This window comes from Meleagris gallopavo, chromosome 2 (assembly GCF_905368555.1).
Source record: "Meleagris gallopavo chromosome 2, MGAL_WU_HG_1.1, whole genome shotgun sequence".
Taxonomy (NCBI): Eukaryota; Metazoa; Chordata; class Aves; order Galliformes; family Phasianidae; genus Meleagris; species Meleagris gallopavo.
The window spans coordinates 41,634,105-41,652,854 of NC_139405.1; the positions used below are offsets into that span (position 1 = coordinate 41,634,105).

The 18,750-nt window shown below is 41.4% G+C and overlaps 1 protein-coding gene and 1 long non-coding RNA gene across 3 annotated transcripts in view; one reads left to right on the forward strand and one right to left on the reverse strand.

The window, feature by feature from the left end:
- Positions 1-1,915: 1,915 nt before the first annotated feature.
- The window catches only part of LOC116216326 (uncharacterized), a 29,343-nt gene continuing 12,508 nt past the window's right edge, over positions 1,916-18,750 (reverse strand). For both annotated transcript variants that reach the window (XR_014882158.1, XR_014882157.1), the window contains exons 2-3: positions 9,575-9,741; positions 1,916-5,878 (exon numbers count right to left, since the gene is read on the reverse strand). This is a non-coding gene — a long non-coding RNA (uncharacterized LOC116216326). The remainder of the gene's footprint in view (positions 5,879-9,574; positions 9,742-18,750) is intronic.
- Positions 15,048-16,828, forward strand: LOC146544950 (uncharacterized). Its single transcript, XM_085218534.1, is given in 3 exon segments — positions 15,048-15,227; positions 16,035-16,619; positions 16,621-16,828. Coding segments are annotated over 3 exon segments (900 nt in total). The 3' UTR covers positions 16,756-16,828.

Genomic DNA, 18,750 nt, shown 5'->3' on the forward strand with positions numbered 1-18,750 from the left:
GTGTGTCAAGACAGCTAATATCAGTGCTTAGTTCCTTCTTTCCACAAGTCTATTTCAAACCTTCCTAAAGTGGGGTTGGTCTCTTCTCACTGGTGATAGGACGAGGGGAAATGGCCTCCGGTTGTGCCAGGGGAAGTTTAGGTTGGATATCATGAAACACTTCGTTACAGAAAGGGTTGTTAAGCACTGGAATCGGCTCCCCAGGGAGGTGGTTGAGTCACCTTTCCTGGATGTGTTTAAAAGCTGTTTGGATGTGGTGCTCAGGGACACGATTTAGTGGAGGGTTGTTAAAGTTAGGGTAGTATGGTTAGGTTGTGGTTGGACTTGATGATCTTGAAGGCCTTTTCCAACCTGAGCAATTCCATGATTCAATGATTCCTTACATAAGTTTTATATTACAAAACATAAAATATAAACATATTTGATTGTTTACATTATTTACTTTCTCCTAGAAGATCTTCACCTGCTATGATCTAGGAATGCTTTTTCAAGTTTGCATGCCACTGAACCTTACTTTGTCTCCTAAGCCCACCTGCAAGTGGATCAGAGTCCACTTACTTGTATCCTGTCCATAGAAACTAAATATAAGCAAGTAATACCCAGAACATGTAGTGCAAAAACCTCTTATTTTAGTCATGGTTCTTATATCATGATCATGAGGCAAATAGAATAGAGAAAGAAAAAAAAGAGTTTGTGACCTAAGGAGAAAGCTGAAGAGTTCAACAGAAATGTTCCTTTCATTCAAATTGTCTTACCTGGTTTCTGGCCAGTCACTTTTTCCACTGATGTAGCCTCCAACACACATTTCTTTCTTTTCTGAAGCAGAATCCTTTTCACTTTCCTTTGTCCTTTTCTTCTGTTTATTTTTTGTTTGTTTATAGTTATTTGTCTGTTTGTTTTCCAGAGTAGAAGTCATACTCCAGGATTTCTACCATACATGCTCCTAATGTTTACTTCCTTCTTTTTTCATGAAAGTTTAAAAGCAAAACAATTCCTCATCTGCTATCATTCCATGATGCTTCTGACCTTACTCAATTTTCTCAGCATTGTATTGCAGCAAGGTCAAGTGGTTTCATGATAGAATAGGCATTTGGTTCTAGTTTCATAACAGCCTGGTGTTAGGACCTATGAAGAACTACTGGAATGCCTCAAACACTTTGTGTTTCCTCTTCTCTGTTACCACATTTCGTAACATACCACATTTCAGAAACCGTATATCTAAAGTTAGTATGAATTGCCTACAGGCCTTTCTGGGTTTGTAGGCAATTGGAGGGCCATACCATGCCCTGCCCTTATTGGGCCTGGCACTTCATCTTCAGCCCTTCAGTGATGCTCTGCATAACAAAGCATAGAGGAAGACCTGCATCTACCCCACTTTTTTTTCCTATGTTATCTTTGCCTTTCCTCTACAGTGGCTTGAATGATCCAACTGTCACACACCAGCTCATTCTCCCTTCTTCTTTCATATGCACATAACAATTTTATCCTTTCTCTATGCACTCTGAACACCTGTCTGCCTTGAGAGCGGCTGCCTTCTGATTTTCCTTAGGTGGCAGCTGCTTCCTTATTAGCTTCACCTGGGATAGCAAAGACCTACTCAACAGGCTGGCTATTTTGTAGCATGCAGAAAACTTCCATACCTTATTTGTGTAGTACTATACTGAGCAATTTCCCATTGTATTATTTTAATTAGCCTCTTTAACACAACTGCACTAAAGATATTGCAATAACTTTTGTCCAGAGATTCAGGAAATGCATTACATTTACTTTGATGGAGACTTCAGCTTATCACAACAAAGTCAAATCCTTTGGGTCTTCATTGCATTAGTCCTGCTAGTGAGAGTTGAGCATTAAAACCTCAAACAAATAACAGTTTAATATATTACACAACAGGCAAGCAAGCAATGCCAAGATATAAAAGGCAGAACTTTTGCAATTTTATTACTGAGCAAGACTTTCTCTTTTTTAACTGAATTCTGATGATTGCTCCATTAAAAAAAATAATACAACCAGCTAGACCAAAGGGTATATTTCGTCTGAGTTAGAAGATTAAATGTAAATGCTGAATGGCAAAACCCTAAAACCTAAATATGAGATTGTCAGAAGACTTAGTTGTTGTTGTGCTCTTACTTGTTCTGGGCTTAAGAGGCAAAAAGTCACTTATCATGTAAATGAATATAATATGTCCTACTAACCATGTGTTTGAAAATCAGCTTAGTCTCATCCATTTTAAAAGCTCAAGTATTTAATATTTTTTCTGACTGTAAATTTATTCTTCTGCTTGTTCCCAATTGCCAAAATTTTCTGCTGAGAAGTGTAATAAACCTTGGTATAATTATAGCAACAAAAGGGGAAGATTCATCCAAATTAACTGAGATTTTATTGGCTTAGAAATTTGGGGCTTAAAACACAGCTAAAATTCACTATACTGCAACCAAATAATAAATTTGCTATCAGCAATTGGTATCTCCAGAGTACATTAGTAGTATTTAAGAAGAGCTTAAGACTTGCTTTACTAGAAGAAAAGGTATTGTTAGTAGGAAATAATTAGTCACATCTTCATCAGTTAAAATGTGTATAGATCCTAGGCATCTGTAGATCTTACTCTTAGGCAGGTAATTAAAGTAAGCATTGTATCTCAAACAGGTAGTTTATACTAGACACCTAACTGATCTTGAGAAAACAAGTGAGTTAATGTACAGTAAAATTAACACCTTCCTGCTTTGAAAACAAATCCTAAGTATGAGACAGTGGTAATAGGATAAAAAATTCTCAGCTTTGCTTGGGGAACCCCTCTGGATTCACATTGGCTGACATGAGCTGATTCACCTAGACTGCAGAGAAAGTTTTTTTCCCACTCTTCCTTGAGCTCACCCTTGTCAGAGACCTACTCTTGAATGGTTCCCAACCTCACAGTGGAGCAGTATTGCCCCTGGCCTTGACCATGGGTGGAGGGCTCACAGTAGCAGAATACAAAGGTAGAACTGAACCAATTGTATTTATTTTATTGATAAATAGTGGATAGTGTCTCAGAAAAGGTGTTAAGTTGTATAGATTTCATTTCTATAATGGCAAACTCCTTCTGTTTTGATCCATACATATCTGACATTGATCTCAGAAATTAAGCAAGGATGCTGGTTTGGTAGATGGGATGACATCATGTTTTCAGACTAAAATCTTGTTTCCTCTTGGTCCTCTCCCAGACAGGGCATACACTGAGCCTCTGCGTTGTTAAGCTATGCTTGGCACTCTGGCAAGCAAGCCAGCCAGAGACCAGGAGAAATTCCTATTTTTAGTTTGCCTTCTTAAAAAGAGACAGCCACACTGACATAAATAAGCACAAATATTTCCAGAAGGCTGCATTTCCAGGATTTCTTTCCGTAATGCAAACAGCAGCAAGCTATTATTCAGTCAATGAGCAAACAAAAACACCCACAACCATTTGGATGAAGCAGCTCCCCGCCACCATCATGCAGCACATGCTCAAAATGACGGCTGTGCTCAGTGACGTACATGCATAATGAAAGAGAAGAAAGAGATCAGACTGCACCTCCCCTCTTAGTGATCAGTCAGGAGGGCTGTGGCTATCTCCCTCCTGACACTTTGCTAATTCGAGCAGATTTGCTAATTGGAGTTTTGCTTGCTGGAAGAGACATAGGAAGGAAGAGTTAGAAAATTTTTCTGAATCTCCAGTGAGCCAGAAATTTTCCTAGAAGACTTTATGTCACATACTCTGCTTTATAGCGGATATTTAAAAAAGAAACAACAACAACAACAAAAACAACAAACACCCTATGTAACAAGTACAATCAAATCCAGTACAGTAAAAGTACATGTGGAGAAACAATTCCACAGATGCAAACTAACATGCATTCTTTGGCACACTTTAAGTTTTGTGAGAAGGGAGGAAAATTAATTCCAGAAATGTGAAACTATATTTGTTGTGATCACCAAATATGTTGTAATCAGCTAGTGTCAATTCAGTCTATCCCAGTGCACATGTTTTGGCAGTGTGGCTTTCGTTCCTCACAGAAGGACAGGATAACAGAAAACTCGTATCTGGGAAATAAAGAGCAGAAGGAGCCAACGCTTGTGTCTGACAGGAATTTCAGCAGCAGCAGAGAGAGCCTCATTAGAATTTTTCCCATGACACACCACAAAAGATGGCTGGAGAAAACAAAGTGAGATGCTGGAGCTCAGTATATTTCTTTGTCCTTGAGAAGCCCAGTCCTGCTGAATCTCACGGGCTAATGCATGCATAATTTGGGGCAGCTGATTAAGTTTATTGTGTCCCTGACTAAATCGGGAAGAGGGAGGGAGGGAAGGAGAGAAGAAACAAAGTTGGCTTTAATTAAAGCTTTGCAATTGTCTTTAATATTTACATAATAAAATATCATAATTGCCCCTGATTGGAGACTTAAGATGACAGAAGAAAATGACACATTTGAAGTCCCCAGCTGAGGAAAAAAAAAAAAAAGAAGGCACTTCCCTTCCCCTACCATCCCCCCAAACCAAATCAAAAGCTCTTGAACGGAACTGCACGGGGGCATGGCAAAATGGCAAGCCCCATAGTGGGCTTGTGTGGGCTCAGCAAACCCTGCTAGGCCACAGGTGGGCAGCTGCCTCCTGGCCTCACACAGGGAGCACACTAGAGGGTACTGCTTTGCCTTGTTCCTTTCAGATCCAAGAGAGTATTTGCCTGGGGAAGGAGACCACGAGCTGCTTGGAAGGAAAAGGAGTGTAATCCTTTCCTCACAGCCACATCACAGATCTGCTGTTGTTTTAGGACACGGGCTTGTAACCATTTGTGTGTGCAGCATGGGCAGCTCCCAAAGAGGTGTTTTAAGCATCTGTGTGAGGTCCCTCTGGATTTGAGATGGTGGATGTTTTGTTGGTAATTACATGCAAAAGCAGGTTCTGTTCTGATCTCAGTGCTGCTGCAATCACTTGCGAGGAAAAACATTCACTGCACTCTCCGCCATGGAAAACTGTTCTGTATTCTCTGAATTTCCTGATAGAAACAATAAATAAACACAATTATGTTCTTTTTGTGAAAAGAAGGATATCAAGGATATATTGCTGCCAATAAAGAGAATTTCATCAACTGGGAGCAATAATAAAGTTTCCATGACACTGGACATGTCCCTTCACTTTGTAACAGGCCACAGAGTCATGTAAACATAAGGTTTTGTCTGCATGTTTTTCTCAGACATATAAGATCTGTATATAACAGAACCACAGCTGGATCAATGTGTGCAGATTGTACAGGTCCAATTTATATGCCCAAGGTCTTTCACAGGTTGCCCGATAAGAAAATGCTGATTTATTTTCGTGGATGGAAAATCATCTTTTCAGAAGCTCAAAAAGTACATAATTCACATTTAATTGCCATAGAAGGCACTGCAATAAGTTTATCTTCTTAATCCACTGTGGAAGGACTCCAAATAGTTCTCTTGTAACTCTCAAGCCACTGCACGCTTTTGCTTTAGCAGTTGCTTGCAGCTGAGCTGCTGCTAACCTAATAAGAGTTTTTCTTTCACTATCTGGAGCCGGGCAATATGAGATGCTTGGTTCTGAATGAAAAGGGGCACACTTCTGTACTCTTTTCAGCTTTCCCACCAGTTTCCTCAAGAGCAGTCAGACGACGTAGGTCAAAAGTATCAGGGTGCTGCATCTTCACATCTGCTTCCTTTGCAGTGACAAGTTCCTGGTGTCTCCATGTTAGCGGTCTTCGGTCATCTTGTGCTGAAGAGCCAACAAGCAAGATGTGGATGCTGAGGAGAGGGTTGATCCATCACTTCAGCCAGCACCTTTGGTCTTCTGGCAGAGAGCCTCCGCAATGCCTTTTTTTGTTGGATTGCTGACTGTAGCAATTTTTCTATAAATGGTATGTAAACAATAGCAATGAAGCAGCCAGAACATACAAAATGCACCTGTGATTATCAACCATTGTTGGAGCACTAGGATTAAAGTACAGTAATCTAATTTACTTTTCAGCACTAACTTAATTTTTCATATGGACATCAGCATAACTACTTACAGACTTTGATTTTATATTTTGTATTGTTTTGGTTTAATTTTCCAAGCAATGCAGCACAGATAAACAAAACAAAACAAAACAAAACAAAACAAAAAGAGGGTATGTCCCTCCCTTCAGAGCACAGCTATGACTCATGAATTTTGTGCATTGACTTGGAAATACGGTGCTGCATCATTCTCACTATGTAATAGCAATAACATACAGAAACCACGCTGATGCTCTAGGCACTAAATAACCTATTTACTGGCAGGGAGTGCTTATATGTTCAGTGTTTCACCAGCTCTTGAATCGGAATACAGTAGGGACTACTAGCAGACTTGGGAACTATTTCCATGTTTATAATGCTGGTCCATTCCATTATGTATATTCTTTTCTCTTCAATATAAAAATGACAATGCTTAAAGTGCATTGCCATCATTAGATACATAATACATCATGAAATGCCTGGGAAACCATTTACAACATCCTTCAAGATCCTGTACTATGATCATTGTGAAAGTATTCAAAAAAGTGCAGTTGCTTGTACCAGCAAGAACTTTCTTTCAATATCCATAGATCTTGTAGAAACAAATGCTGGTAGAAAAGGATACGTTTTCCAAGACACCAATATTGCTAAAATTCAAGAACCAAACAGTGCTTTTTTCTTTTTCCATTATTCCATGTGAACTAGTCAGGCTTAGGCTTTTCTCCACGTGGTCACCTTTTTCCTTCTGACATCATCTGACATTAAGATATCTTAACTGGAATGTGAGAAATATTTCATGATAAAACCTAAGTGGGGCACAAAGAGCAGTGTGGAAAGAGCACTTCTATCTAAGCTACACTATTGATTTTGGAAAAGAAAGCCGTATAATTTCAAGCATCGGCATGGACAGGTGCTTTATTCCAGGCCCAGGTATCAACTCAATTTTGCAAGGAAAAGGATAATGACAGGAAGAAACTATGCTGTAGATAAGAGCCAAACTGTCAGTGGGATGGAATACTTATTACTTCCTTGTTGTCGCAAGTTGTTTCATCCTAGCTGTTTGTATATGGATTGCATTTCAAGCCAAATAAAAGTTATGTAGAAATAAGGCAGCTGAACAGGTATTTTTCTTTAGATCTCTTTTCTACTGAGGTGGTATTTCAAAGTGAAGATGAGTGTGAAGAACTGGTTGAGGTAGAATCTCTTGCTGTAACTCACCATCTGCCACTGCACAGTGCATTACGACACTTTTTGGCTTTACTTAACTGTCAATGAAAAACTACCATCAACAGCTGCCATCACTCCCACTACAGATTGTAATAAATAATAGTCTGTTTGGCTCACATACCTCTTTCTCATGCTCTACAGAAATAAGACCTAGAGAGTTTGTGAAGATTCAGAGGAAGTAGGGTCAAGAAAACATGGTTAGAACTCTGTGATCAGTTTGAGTGATTGGAATCTTGTTTTGCTCAGTCTTGACAACCACTTAAAAATATGCATATGTTGATAAATAGTTAATTAAGAGGATCCCCATTCTGTTTTTCCCCAGGATCTTTTGCATTGATTGCAGTGGGAACAGGGATAAACCATTGGCCTATTACAGAAAATCCACTGGTCTGTTAAAAATTTAACCATTTGTAATTGCCAATGCACTCCATCTCAGACTCCAGATTTTTTTCTTGTTTTGATGGTTATTTTGTTTTGTTTTGTTTTGTTTTCAGAAATCAGCTATGTTTTACCTCTATCTTTTAAGAAATCCTCTGTTTCTTCATCTTGAGGTTTTATTGATTAGACTTTCAAAAGACTTTTCCTTCTCTTCATGCATTTCAAAGAAATCACTAAGACCTCAAGCGTTCTCCAAAATGTCTACTGGAAGTTTGGCTGACCTACATCAATTTGGCTAGACTGAGGAAATCCAACTTTTGAAAATTTGTCTCCAAACATCTGCTTATGGGCACTGTTTTTAATCCTAAACCAGAATCTTTTGTTATTCACACTTAGAAAAGTAACACAAGCATGTGACTGTCAGTGTGTTAAAGTAATAGTGTTTAGTTGTATGTGAAATCATTGTAAGATTAGCAGTACAGACACATTCACAGCTCAACATCTCCTCCATGTGAAAAAATCCACCCATGTTATTCACTGATCAGTGTAAAGATGAAAGACTGGGTAACAGGAACAACCAGTTGCAAAGTAATATGCATGTAAGTATAAATCCCAATAGAGATATAGATGTAGAAAGCAGGGAGCTGTCTGGTACCTTGCAGTAGGAACACACTGTATCTTATTCAGTCTTCACTCAGACCTCCCTTAACTAAGAAACTGTTGAGGGAAGTACACTACAGATTCATCTAGTAAATGGCCAACGTAAGAATAGGTTGAGATATACAGAAAATTAGTTATTCTCAGATCTATTTTGGATCAGATAGCTATTTTGGGACTCATCTTGTTTTCTTTACCTATCAAGCATATTTCTATATCAAATATATTTCCACTTTTTACTTTGAGAAATCCATAGCAAGTATTTCCAAACAATTAGCTATATCTAGAAGTAGAAAAAAAAGGATTTTCTATTTTGATTTTCATATTTTCATGGTTCTTGACACTACAAGAGGAGAGCAATATCTAAACAGAAGAGGAGTGAGCAGATGAACAATTTTATCAGTGTATGCAAGACTGGCAAGACCAATCCTGGAATACCATAGAGAAATCTGTTATCTAAGTTGTGAAAAAGATACTTAAAATTGAAAGATAGGCAGAAAGGAGAGAGAAACATTCTCCATGGCCAGAGAAAATGTGCTACAGTGGGAGAACAAAGGAATTCAGACTGCTTAGAACATGGAAATCAAAATAAAGTGACAAAATATATACACAGAAATGCTTTCAAAGAGATTAAAACAAACAAGCAAACAAACAAAAAAGCACCTAGCAAAACTGTAAACTGAATAGCCAAACACTGAATTTACACCATTTCAAAGGTACAAATAAACATTGTTTCCTCTTCTTCCTCTACTGGGCTCATCCCTATCCCCTCTAGCAAGAGATATTAACTCATGGAATAAACTACCAACAGCAATAGTGACTCATCCTCATTTGACATCCTCAAGCCAGGATCAAACTTGCATTAGGTAAGCAGAAGTTAGTAAAATCAGTACACAAATATCTGGATGAATTTGATGGCCTTTAAGTGGGAGGAAGTCAAAACAAGGATTCATGGTCCTTTTCTAATCCACATTAGACATATTTAAATATAATTAACTTGAAATGTTAAAAATAAAACGTGAAAGTAATGTACAATAAACCTTCTCATAATTTTGACAGATGTAAGCACCAGCTATTCCTTGCACGTCAGAGATATTTATGATCACTGCTTCTCATAATGTAATGCTCTGGTGTTCTTTCCAAATTTCCTCCCCTTGGCACTGTAAGGGATTTCCAATACTTAGTACATGAAACAAGCCTAGATCCCACAATTACAATGCTGTCTCCAGTTCATTTGTTAGTCTTCACCTGCTCAACTGAGCTTGAGACATCCTTGGACACAAAGAACATGGGGATCCTATTCCTACCTCTTCCAGCACTCTCTTCAACCAGGTACAGTGTATCCGTCCTGGCTTTATCCTTCTCATATTTGTGAAAATGGAGGAAGGAACATCTTCTCATCATAGCAATATACTTGCAGAAACTCAAGTGAAGGTTAATATCCAGTCGTCACACACATTTCTTTTTGCAGTATCTGCCCATACAAAGAAAAAATAATAAAAAAATAAGAGAGAGAGAGAGAGAGAGAGGAAGAGAGAGAAGAAATCTGAGTGCTGAATATCTTAAACTTCCTAACTAGGAACAGGAAAATTACTTCTTATTTGGAATTCCTTGGCACAGCTTTGAAACTTGGTTCTCACATGGGTATAAGAATTACATGTCTAATGTTCCTTTAAAAATCCATTTTATTTTCTTGGAGCTGTACTTGGTCACTTCTGAGATGATATGGATATGATTACCACATAAGAATCAGGGCAGACCATTTGGTTGAATAAATGAAATGCTTCATGTAAAGCAGCCCCATATTCACAGCTGGGTCACATTTTCCCAAGCATTAAGGAAATTTCTTATTTCTGTGAAGTTGGTTTGAGTGAAAGCACCCACAAGCTTTCACAACACTATGGCTGACTAGCATCATTCTAGAATCTGCATGCTCCCCCGAATGCTTTTGAGCTCAGATTTTAGATTTGTAAACAGTTGGACCCCAAGTTATCTGACATAAAATGGGCTATTTCAAATAATATATCTGAGGCGTCACTCATTACTAGAAAGGCTATCGACACCTGTCTTTCCTCAGTATTTCAGTCTCATATTTGGCATCAGAACTGCCAGAACATGTCACAGCGATTCAGATGACTAATGCATTAAGGTATTTTTGTGGCAGAGAACTGGAATACATCCCACATTTCCCCTTTTGTCTTCTCAATAGAGACAGGTTATCTCTTCCTTCGTCATTTCCCATTAAGTTCCTAAAATGTATTCTTGATCAAATCACAATGTCCAAAGATGTAAAGGGCTACATAGCACACTCTATCCTCCCTAAACTGGCCACTTCTTCTGGGAGTTTATGAACCAGGATTCCACTTACAGGTATGAGGCTGTTTGATGTCCCAAGACCAGCGCTGATTTTGCTGTTCAGCTGCAAAACAAGAAGCTGAGGCAAGAGAAGTCTCACAGCTCACAAGCTGGTGTGTCAGGACCCTGATGGTATCCCAAGAGCCCTTTGGGCTTGCACTTTGCAGAACAAGTGGCTTCTGAGATTTCTGCACTCCAAGAGAAATGCCCGGATTCCTATGTAGTAGTCACATCCATGTCATCTCAGAAGTGATAAGTACAGCTCCAAGAAAATAAATGGGATTCCCAGAAAGACAACAGAGATGTAATTTTTTACCCATGTAAGAATCAAGTTTCAAAGTTGTGTCTAGGAATTCCAAACAGTCAAAATTCTCTCACTGATGACCTTTAAAGAAAAGGCATGTGTAAGTTGTCCTGTCCCTCAGCCATCTTAAACACAGCACAACCTTTCATTTGGTATTAGCTGTACATGAAGCACCAAAATCAATGACCATTTCAATTACCTGAGGACTTGTCCCTCTCTGCAAGGCAGCTCAGTTCCCACTCCTCTTCTCAAGCTGAATGCCTGCACTAACCTCACAGCAGATCTCCTCCTGCCTAGGGTGCTGCAGCCTCCAAGTTGTGGAGGGGGGCACAGGCATTGTAGGCTGACATATTTTGGGCACAGTGGTATCTCCATTTGATATAAATCTGGAGAAAATCAATTTAAGTTAATACATTTTTCTTTCTCTGCAAAGACATTGGAAATAGTAAGTGGAATAATAAATAGCAGAGTACTAACTAATGCTATTTAACTAAAAAACGTGTGCTTCGTAATACAGTGATTGATGTTTTTATTAGCAACTTCAAACATAAATATTCCCCTCTTACTATGATCAAGAGCTTCAAAATAATAATTATTTCGGATCCTCTCTGTTTTAATTATAATGCTCTTTGCACTTCTCTAGCAGTTTTCATCTGAAATCTTAAATTACTTTGCAAGCACGAATTCATTAAACCTTACAACGCCCCTCCGAGGAAGTTGTTTAATTAATACACCCAGGTTATGTTGGGAAAATTCAGGCACACAGATAGTAAGTACTCTTCCTAAAGCCACAGAGTAAATCACTGAAAAGAAGAACTGAAAGGAAGAACAGAATTTAAGGACCACATGCTGCTAGGCCACATGGAGATGAAGGTGGAACGGAATCTGTAAAGGTAACACAGAGCTTGCAGGTTCCCACCGATCAGAAACCAGTACAGGGTCTCCTACTTCCCTGGAGCCAGACCATGGACTCCTGCATCAGCTCTGATTGCTTCAACCAATTTGGAGTCAAAGATGCTTGGGATAAGTGTAGCACAGCATCACTGAGGAGGTGGCTCTGACCAGAGGAGAATGGGGCTAAGTGACAATAGGAATGAACTGTGACTGCCAGAGCAGACATACTGCCGCTACATGATCAGCTGGTATGGTGATATGTTTCAGGGATATCTTCAGCTCAGAGCTCTTTGCGTTTCAAGAATGGAGCTCTGCAAGCCAGGTAGTAACGCAGGTGGCAATGCCCAACCAGCATCACAAGTGCTGCACATGTGGAGTCAATCTGGTGCATGCAGCTGAGATATCCTGCTCGCACAGCTCTGGTTGAGATGAATGGGTCCTAAAGGTGCCTAATATTATCTCAAACCAAACATTGTCCTCTAAATGCTTCAAGAATAATTGCAGCCATGTTAACAAGGCTCCAAGTGCTTTCAGGGTTGGACTCATTTTCATATTTGAATCCTATTTTGAATAAAAATCATGTATTTACCTCACTCCAACCCTCCCCCTCCTTTTTTTTTTTTTTTTTTTCCCTCCCAATTTTCCTCTTAAATGCTACAGAAATTGCTTTCCTGGGACATGAAAACTAATGTATGCAAATTGTTACACAGCATTACTACTGCTGTGGTGCCACTATATTGCTGAGATAGTTAATTATCAGGATAATGCAGTTTGTCTGTTCTCTATACCCTTGTGCTGCTCCTAACAGGAAACAAAGGAAACGACATCAGACAGACAAAAAGGGAGAGAATTCAGTCCCCTATTAATAACTGCCATAAAGGAAATCAGGATTAAAGGCCACTTGCAGCACACACAGCACACAGCTTTGAACGGCACAGATGCCAAAGAGGGTTTTGGAACTGGGTCTGCACCTGGTCATATTATTCACCAAGAGGTGACCCTTGAGACCCTTCCTTAATATACACTGAATTACTTCTGTGCCAAAAGGAATTTCACAGAAATAAGATCTAAGAGAAAAGCAACGCCAGTGGCAGGAGGGTTGCTTGGATTTGCACTGCTCCTCCAGTCTCGGTTCTGCCACTTCTGTCCAGTCATCACAATAGCAGGTGAGTTACACTGTGTTGCCAGACAGTATTCTGGGATTTAACTTAGAGATGATATTCTACTTCTGTGGTGCCTTCCACCAGGACAATACATTCTCTGCAGCTGTGAGAAACAATGTCCTCACAAGAAGCAAGTGATGCTGTAATCATCAGGCTTTTCATACTCATAGCAATCACTGATGACTTTTCTGAAAGCCTGTGACAGAGGGTGGTCCTGAATTAAAATGACATGATTTGGCCTCAGGAAGCATACAGAGACTTAGCAAAATAAAAAATCAAGAAATCTTATAGATTATAATGATCACATCATGTTCAGGGCTGTTCAGTGGGATTTAATAGCAGTTTTAAAAGAAGGTTAAAATTGCCATATTGAACACACAAGCGTTTATTGTCCTTAAATATTTTATTTTTAAATTGTTTCTATTGATCCCATATAATCTCTTTCTGATTGCATTTGTGCCGCCCCTCCCAGCTTCTATAGGATGCATCCACAAAGGGTGGCTGTCCCTACAGATGACAATTATTAAAAGGGTCAGCTGGTTTGAAAGAAAGAGAAAGAGATAATGAGAAAATCTGGCTCTCACCATGTGGGTAGGCAATAATTCCCCACCTTCAGTTATCTCCAGCCAATAACACTACGTGGCAATGAGGTAATGCTTGCATTTGGTACCCTATGGCAGCGCTCAAGTGGTTTGCAAATCCTGCTAAACCAGACAATACCGTGAGGCTTCTCTGTTGTGCTGTTACAAATGAGCATGTGAATTTAGATCTTCACAGTTATGGGGAAGGAGTGGCAGGGAAGTGTATCAGTGCTCCAGGTCCTCTCCCCCTCCCTCTTTTGTAACACATAAGCAAGTCTGAAGTGTTTTGCGCACACAAGTTAGAGGCGATCTAAATGGGTGTTTTGACTTATGATGCTGGCAAATCCAAGGATGGGCTGGTTCTGGAGGCTTCCAGATTTATTTAGAAAACTGCCCTTAATGTATACTCACATATCACTCTTCTCTCATCATCCTAGTGCAACAAGGGAAAGAAAAAAAGATTTTGTGACTCAGTATTTAAAACACAGCAGTGGGATAAAGGAGCAGAGACATGGCTTTGTTTTCCTCTCCTGGTGTATCCTGCGTGCATTTCTGTCACACCTATATATTGTCTTTGACATAAGGACCAGCTTCTCCTGTCAGGGCCAGTGCTGCTGGGACAGCAGTCAGTAGGTTGGGGCTCCTCCAACAACACATCACTGTCAACTATAGACCTTTAAAACAGACTGTATTTTATTGGCAGCACCTTGAAAGGGAGAGGATGATTCCTTTATCCAATCCCAGATCCAGATTACCTCTGCAGGGTTTACAAGGCAAGAGAAGAGCCTTGTTACTGAGTGCATATGGTGGTAAGTCACAGTGAGGAAAAGAATGGCTGTGCACATCAAGCCTCGTTCAGATATCAAAGAAGTGTTTCTGCCTGCACCCAAAGCACAAGGTAGCCTGCTTGCATTTCCAAGTTGCTCTCCTGACTGCAGGAGCAATTTAAAATGGATTAACTGCCCTCTGTACTTGCACGTCACCGGCCAGATAATTGTCCTCGGCTGGCCGAACATTTTTAAGTGCTTATTTTTCTGCTAGAAAAAGTATATCTCCTTTCAATCAAGCACAATTACCCCAGCCATCTCTTTTAATTGCTGTCTTTCCAGAAGATATACTCCTTAGGGGGTTTCTTGCCAATACCAGCAGACATTTTATTAGGGAATTACATTGAGCTGATGGAGCTGGTGGCCATCTTTCATCAGCAGCAAGCCAGTGTTAAAACTGTAAGGACACAGATACTAGGATAGCTTGTGGACATGGGGGGATGGGACAGAAATGGAAACCTAGGCACACACATGTGAGTAGCAGTCGTGCCTCTTGAATTAGAGCCAAATCTCTGCTGTTGCCCAGCTGGGAGAGTCCAGATGGAGCCTCTAGGGCTGGGAGCCATGAAGATGTGACTTATTTTTGAGATGTCTTCCAATTTTAATTGCTGAAATAGCCCATTTATCTCAACAGGACTTACAGAGGGAGACCAAAGATGCACAGCTTGGCTGTTTTTCTAGTAAAAATTCACCCTGACAAGAGCAGTGGGAAATCAAAATCCACAGCCGTTTACAGAGATCTCAGCTTCAGACCAGCCAGGAAGAAACAAAAGGAGAAACGGGAGCATGTTCTCTATTTGCAGCACATCTGCTTCAGTGGACCAAGAAACACAGATGTAAGTACAGTGAGAAGAATGGAGTGAACATAAAGAAATCCCATCCAAAATGTAGAATCAATGACCGTTCTCCTTAAAAGCAGAAGGTATACTGATTTTGTACAGCACATCAGGAGAAGATTCACAAGAGACATAAGAGCCTTTATAAAGAAAACAATCAAAAAAACAACCCTAGCTCTATTATATTCAATTAACTTTGAAAAATGATTTAGAGCTTTTTTTTTTAATCATACATACATTACAATAGGCATTTTTATATCTGTATTGTCTCTATTATAATAGCCAGTAGAACAAAATGTCATTATTTACACAAGAGTATCTCCTTCTCTTCTTCCCTTTCTCCCTAGCCAATAGAAAAGGCATTTTGAACACACCTCCTCATTTCATTCCACAGCAGTTACAGCATGAATGTAGCACTACTCTTGACGATGCCAACTTGCTGTAACACCACAACACAAAATGGATGTATAAAGATGAGGATGCTCTTCAAGATATTCATGGTTATTTAAGTATTATCATTCCATACTGGTGAGAATACTTGTCCATCTACTCCTTATGGCCCTATTATACTAACAGATTCTGCCTTTATGTGAATACTGTCTCTGCAGATGCTGCCAGTTGGTAGTTGAGGGCTACTGTAGCCTGTTCTTGGTGCATAGCCAAGGCACCACGTGGAGCATCTCACCCCCCGCTGCCTGGTAAACAGGTGGGAGAAGGGAAACGGCACATGGGAGGGGGAACCGGCAGGCTGACGGTGCTGCAGTGAGCCTCCTGTCCTCTCTTCCCCCTTTGAACAATTTGAGAAAGGGGGAGGAGTGGAAACAGGTACCGGCTCAACGAAGTAGGCGTCCCCCATCCCAACCATCCTCGGCTCCCCAAGTAGTTCTGCGCAATAGTTTTGAGGCCCTGGAACTCGAGGGAGAGCTGAGTGGTGGTGTGGAGGGAGGTCAACCCGTGAGGTTGCCTCGGGTAAAGTGGTCAACACCACGCCTCAAGACTGCCTCCACCCGGAAGGACAGAAGGGTGGTTGTTGTAGGAAACTCCCTACTGAGAGGAACAGAAGGCCCTATATGTCAGCTTGACCCTACCTGTAGGGAGGTGTGCTGCCTCCCTGGGGCATGGGTCAGGGACATTTCTAGGAAACTTCCTGGTCTGATTTGCCCTCCTGATTATTATCCATTATTGATAGTCCAGACTGGCAGTGACGAAGTTGCTGAGAAAAATCCCAGGGCTATCAAGAAAGACTTCAGGGGACTGGGGTGGGTAGTTGAGGGAGCGGGCGTGCAGGTGGTGTTTTCTTCTACACCTTCAGTGGCAGGGCAGGATACTGAGAGGTACCAAAAAATCCACCTCATGAATAAATGGCTTAAAAGTTGGTGCAAACACAGAAATTTTGTTTTTTTTTGACCATGAGGCAACTTACTCAGCACCTGGCATGATGGCAGCAAATGGAAATAGCCTGTCTCTGAGGGGGAGGAGGATCTTAGCTGAGGAACTAGCAGGACTCATTGAAAGGCCTTTAAACTAGGTATGAAGGGGAAAGGGGGCAAAATCAGGGCTGCTGGGGTTGAGCGGGTTGTTCAAGGGCTTGTACCAAACTTGATGGGCGATGACGGTGAAGGGATGGACTGGGGCAGGGGAGTGTTGGGGATGCCCTGTTGTGGGGGAACCTAGATCCACTATAAAGGTGGTGAGATGGAAAGCCCAGCTGAAGTGCCTTTATACCAGTACACGCAGCCTGGGAAATAAGCAGGACGAGTTGGAAACCGTGACGTGCTTAGAGAGTTATGACCCTGTTGCTATCATGGAAACATGGTGGGATGACTCCCATAACTGGAATACCACCACTGAGGGACATTGGCTCTTTAGAAGAGATAGGCTAGGTAGGAAGAGTGGGGGAGTTGCCCTCTATGTCAAAGAGTGGATAGACTGTGAGGAGCTCCCTCTGAGAAATGGTCAGGAACAGGTTGAGAGCCTATGGATTAGAATTAGGGATGGGTCTAACAAAGGCCAGCTGGTGATAGGAGTATACTACAGGCCACCTGATCAAGGGGAGACTGTTGACGAGGCCTTCTTGCTTCAGATGCGGGAGGCTTTGTGCTCACAGGCTCTTGTCCTTATGGGGGACTTTAACCATTCAGATATCTCTTGGAAAGACCACACAGCAAGTTGCAAGAGATCTAGGAGGCTCCTGGAACGCACTGATGATAACTTTCTGGTCCAGGTGTTGGACAGATCAACCAGAGGTGAAGTGTTGCTGGACCTGCTGCTCACCAATGCAGAGGAAATCATTAATGGTGTTAAGGTTGGAGGCAGCCTGGGTTGCAGTGATCACGCCCTGGTTGAGTTCATGATCTCGAGGGATGTGGGCCTGGCAAAGAGTGGAGTCAGGACCCTGAACTTTGGAAGAGCAAACTTTAAGCTGTTCAATGGACTGTTGGCCAAGATCCCCTGGGATGCTGTCTTTAAAAACAAAGATGTTGAGGAGAGCTGGCTGCTCTTCAAGGATGCCTTCCTGAGAGCACAAATACTCTCCATTGCTCTGAATAAGAAAGCGGGCAGAGGAGGTAGGAAGCCAGCATGGCTCAGTAAGGACCTGCTGGGCATGCTGAAGGCGAAGAAAGGTGCGTACAAGCTCTGGAAACAAGGGCATGTCACCTGTGAAGAATAGAGGAATGCCGTCCGGACTTGCAGACGTGGGATCAGGAAAGCCAAGGCGCAGGTGGAACTGAACTTGGCGAGGGATGTGAAAAACAATAGGAAGACTTTCTTACAGGCACATTGGCCAGAAGAGACAGGCCAAAGCAAGTATAAATGTAAAAAGAGAACATGCTTCAACAGACGAAGAGAAGGCTGAGGTACTGAATGAGTTCTTTGCCTCGGTCTTCACTGGTGGCCAGGATTCCAGTACTTCTCACGTTACTGAGCCCTGCATCCCTAAACCTCTAGGTGGGGACCGGGATGGTAAATCCCCCCCCCCCAAAATGTGAGGACAGAGCAGGTCCAAGACGGCCTCATGAGACTGAATGAACCGAATGTGTACAAGTCTATGGGGCCAGATGGCATGCATCTCAGGGTTCTGAAGGAACTGGCCAAGGTGGTTGCCAAGCTGCTCTCCATCATATTTGAAAAGTCATGGCTGTAAAGTGAGGTCCCAGATGACTGGAGGAAGGGTCACATCACTCCCATTTACAAGAAAGGGAGCAAGGAGGACCCTGGGAACTACAGGCTGCTGAGTCTCACCTCTGTGCCTGGGAAGATCATGGAACAGATCATCCTGGATAACATGCTTGGTCGCATGAGGAATGGGCGTGTGATCCGAGACAGCCAGCATGGCTTCACCAGGGGAAGGTCATGCTTGACCAATCTGGTGGCCTTCTATGATGAAGTGACGGCATCGGTGGACAAGGGAAAGGTGACCGATGTCGTTTACCTGGACTTGAGCAAGGTCTTTAACACTCCTTATCTCCAAATTGGAGGGATGTGGATTTGATGGGTGGACCACTCGATGGATAAGAAACTG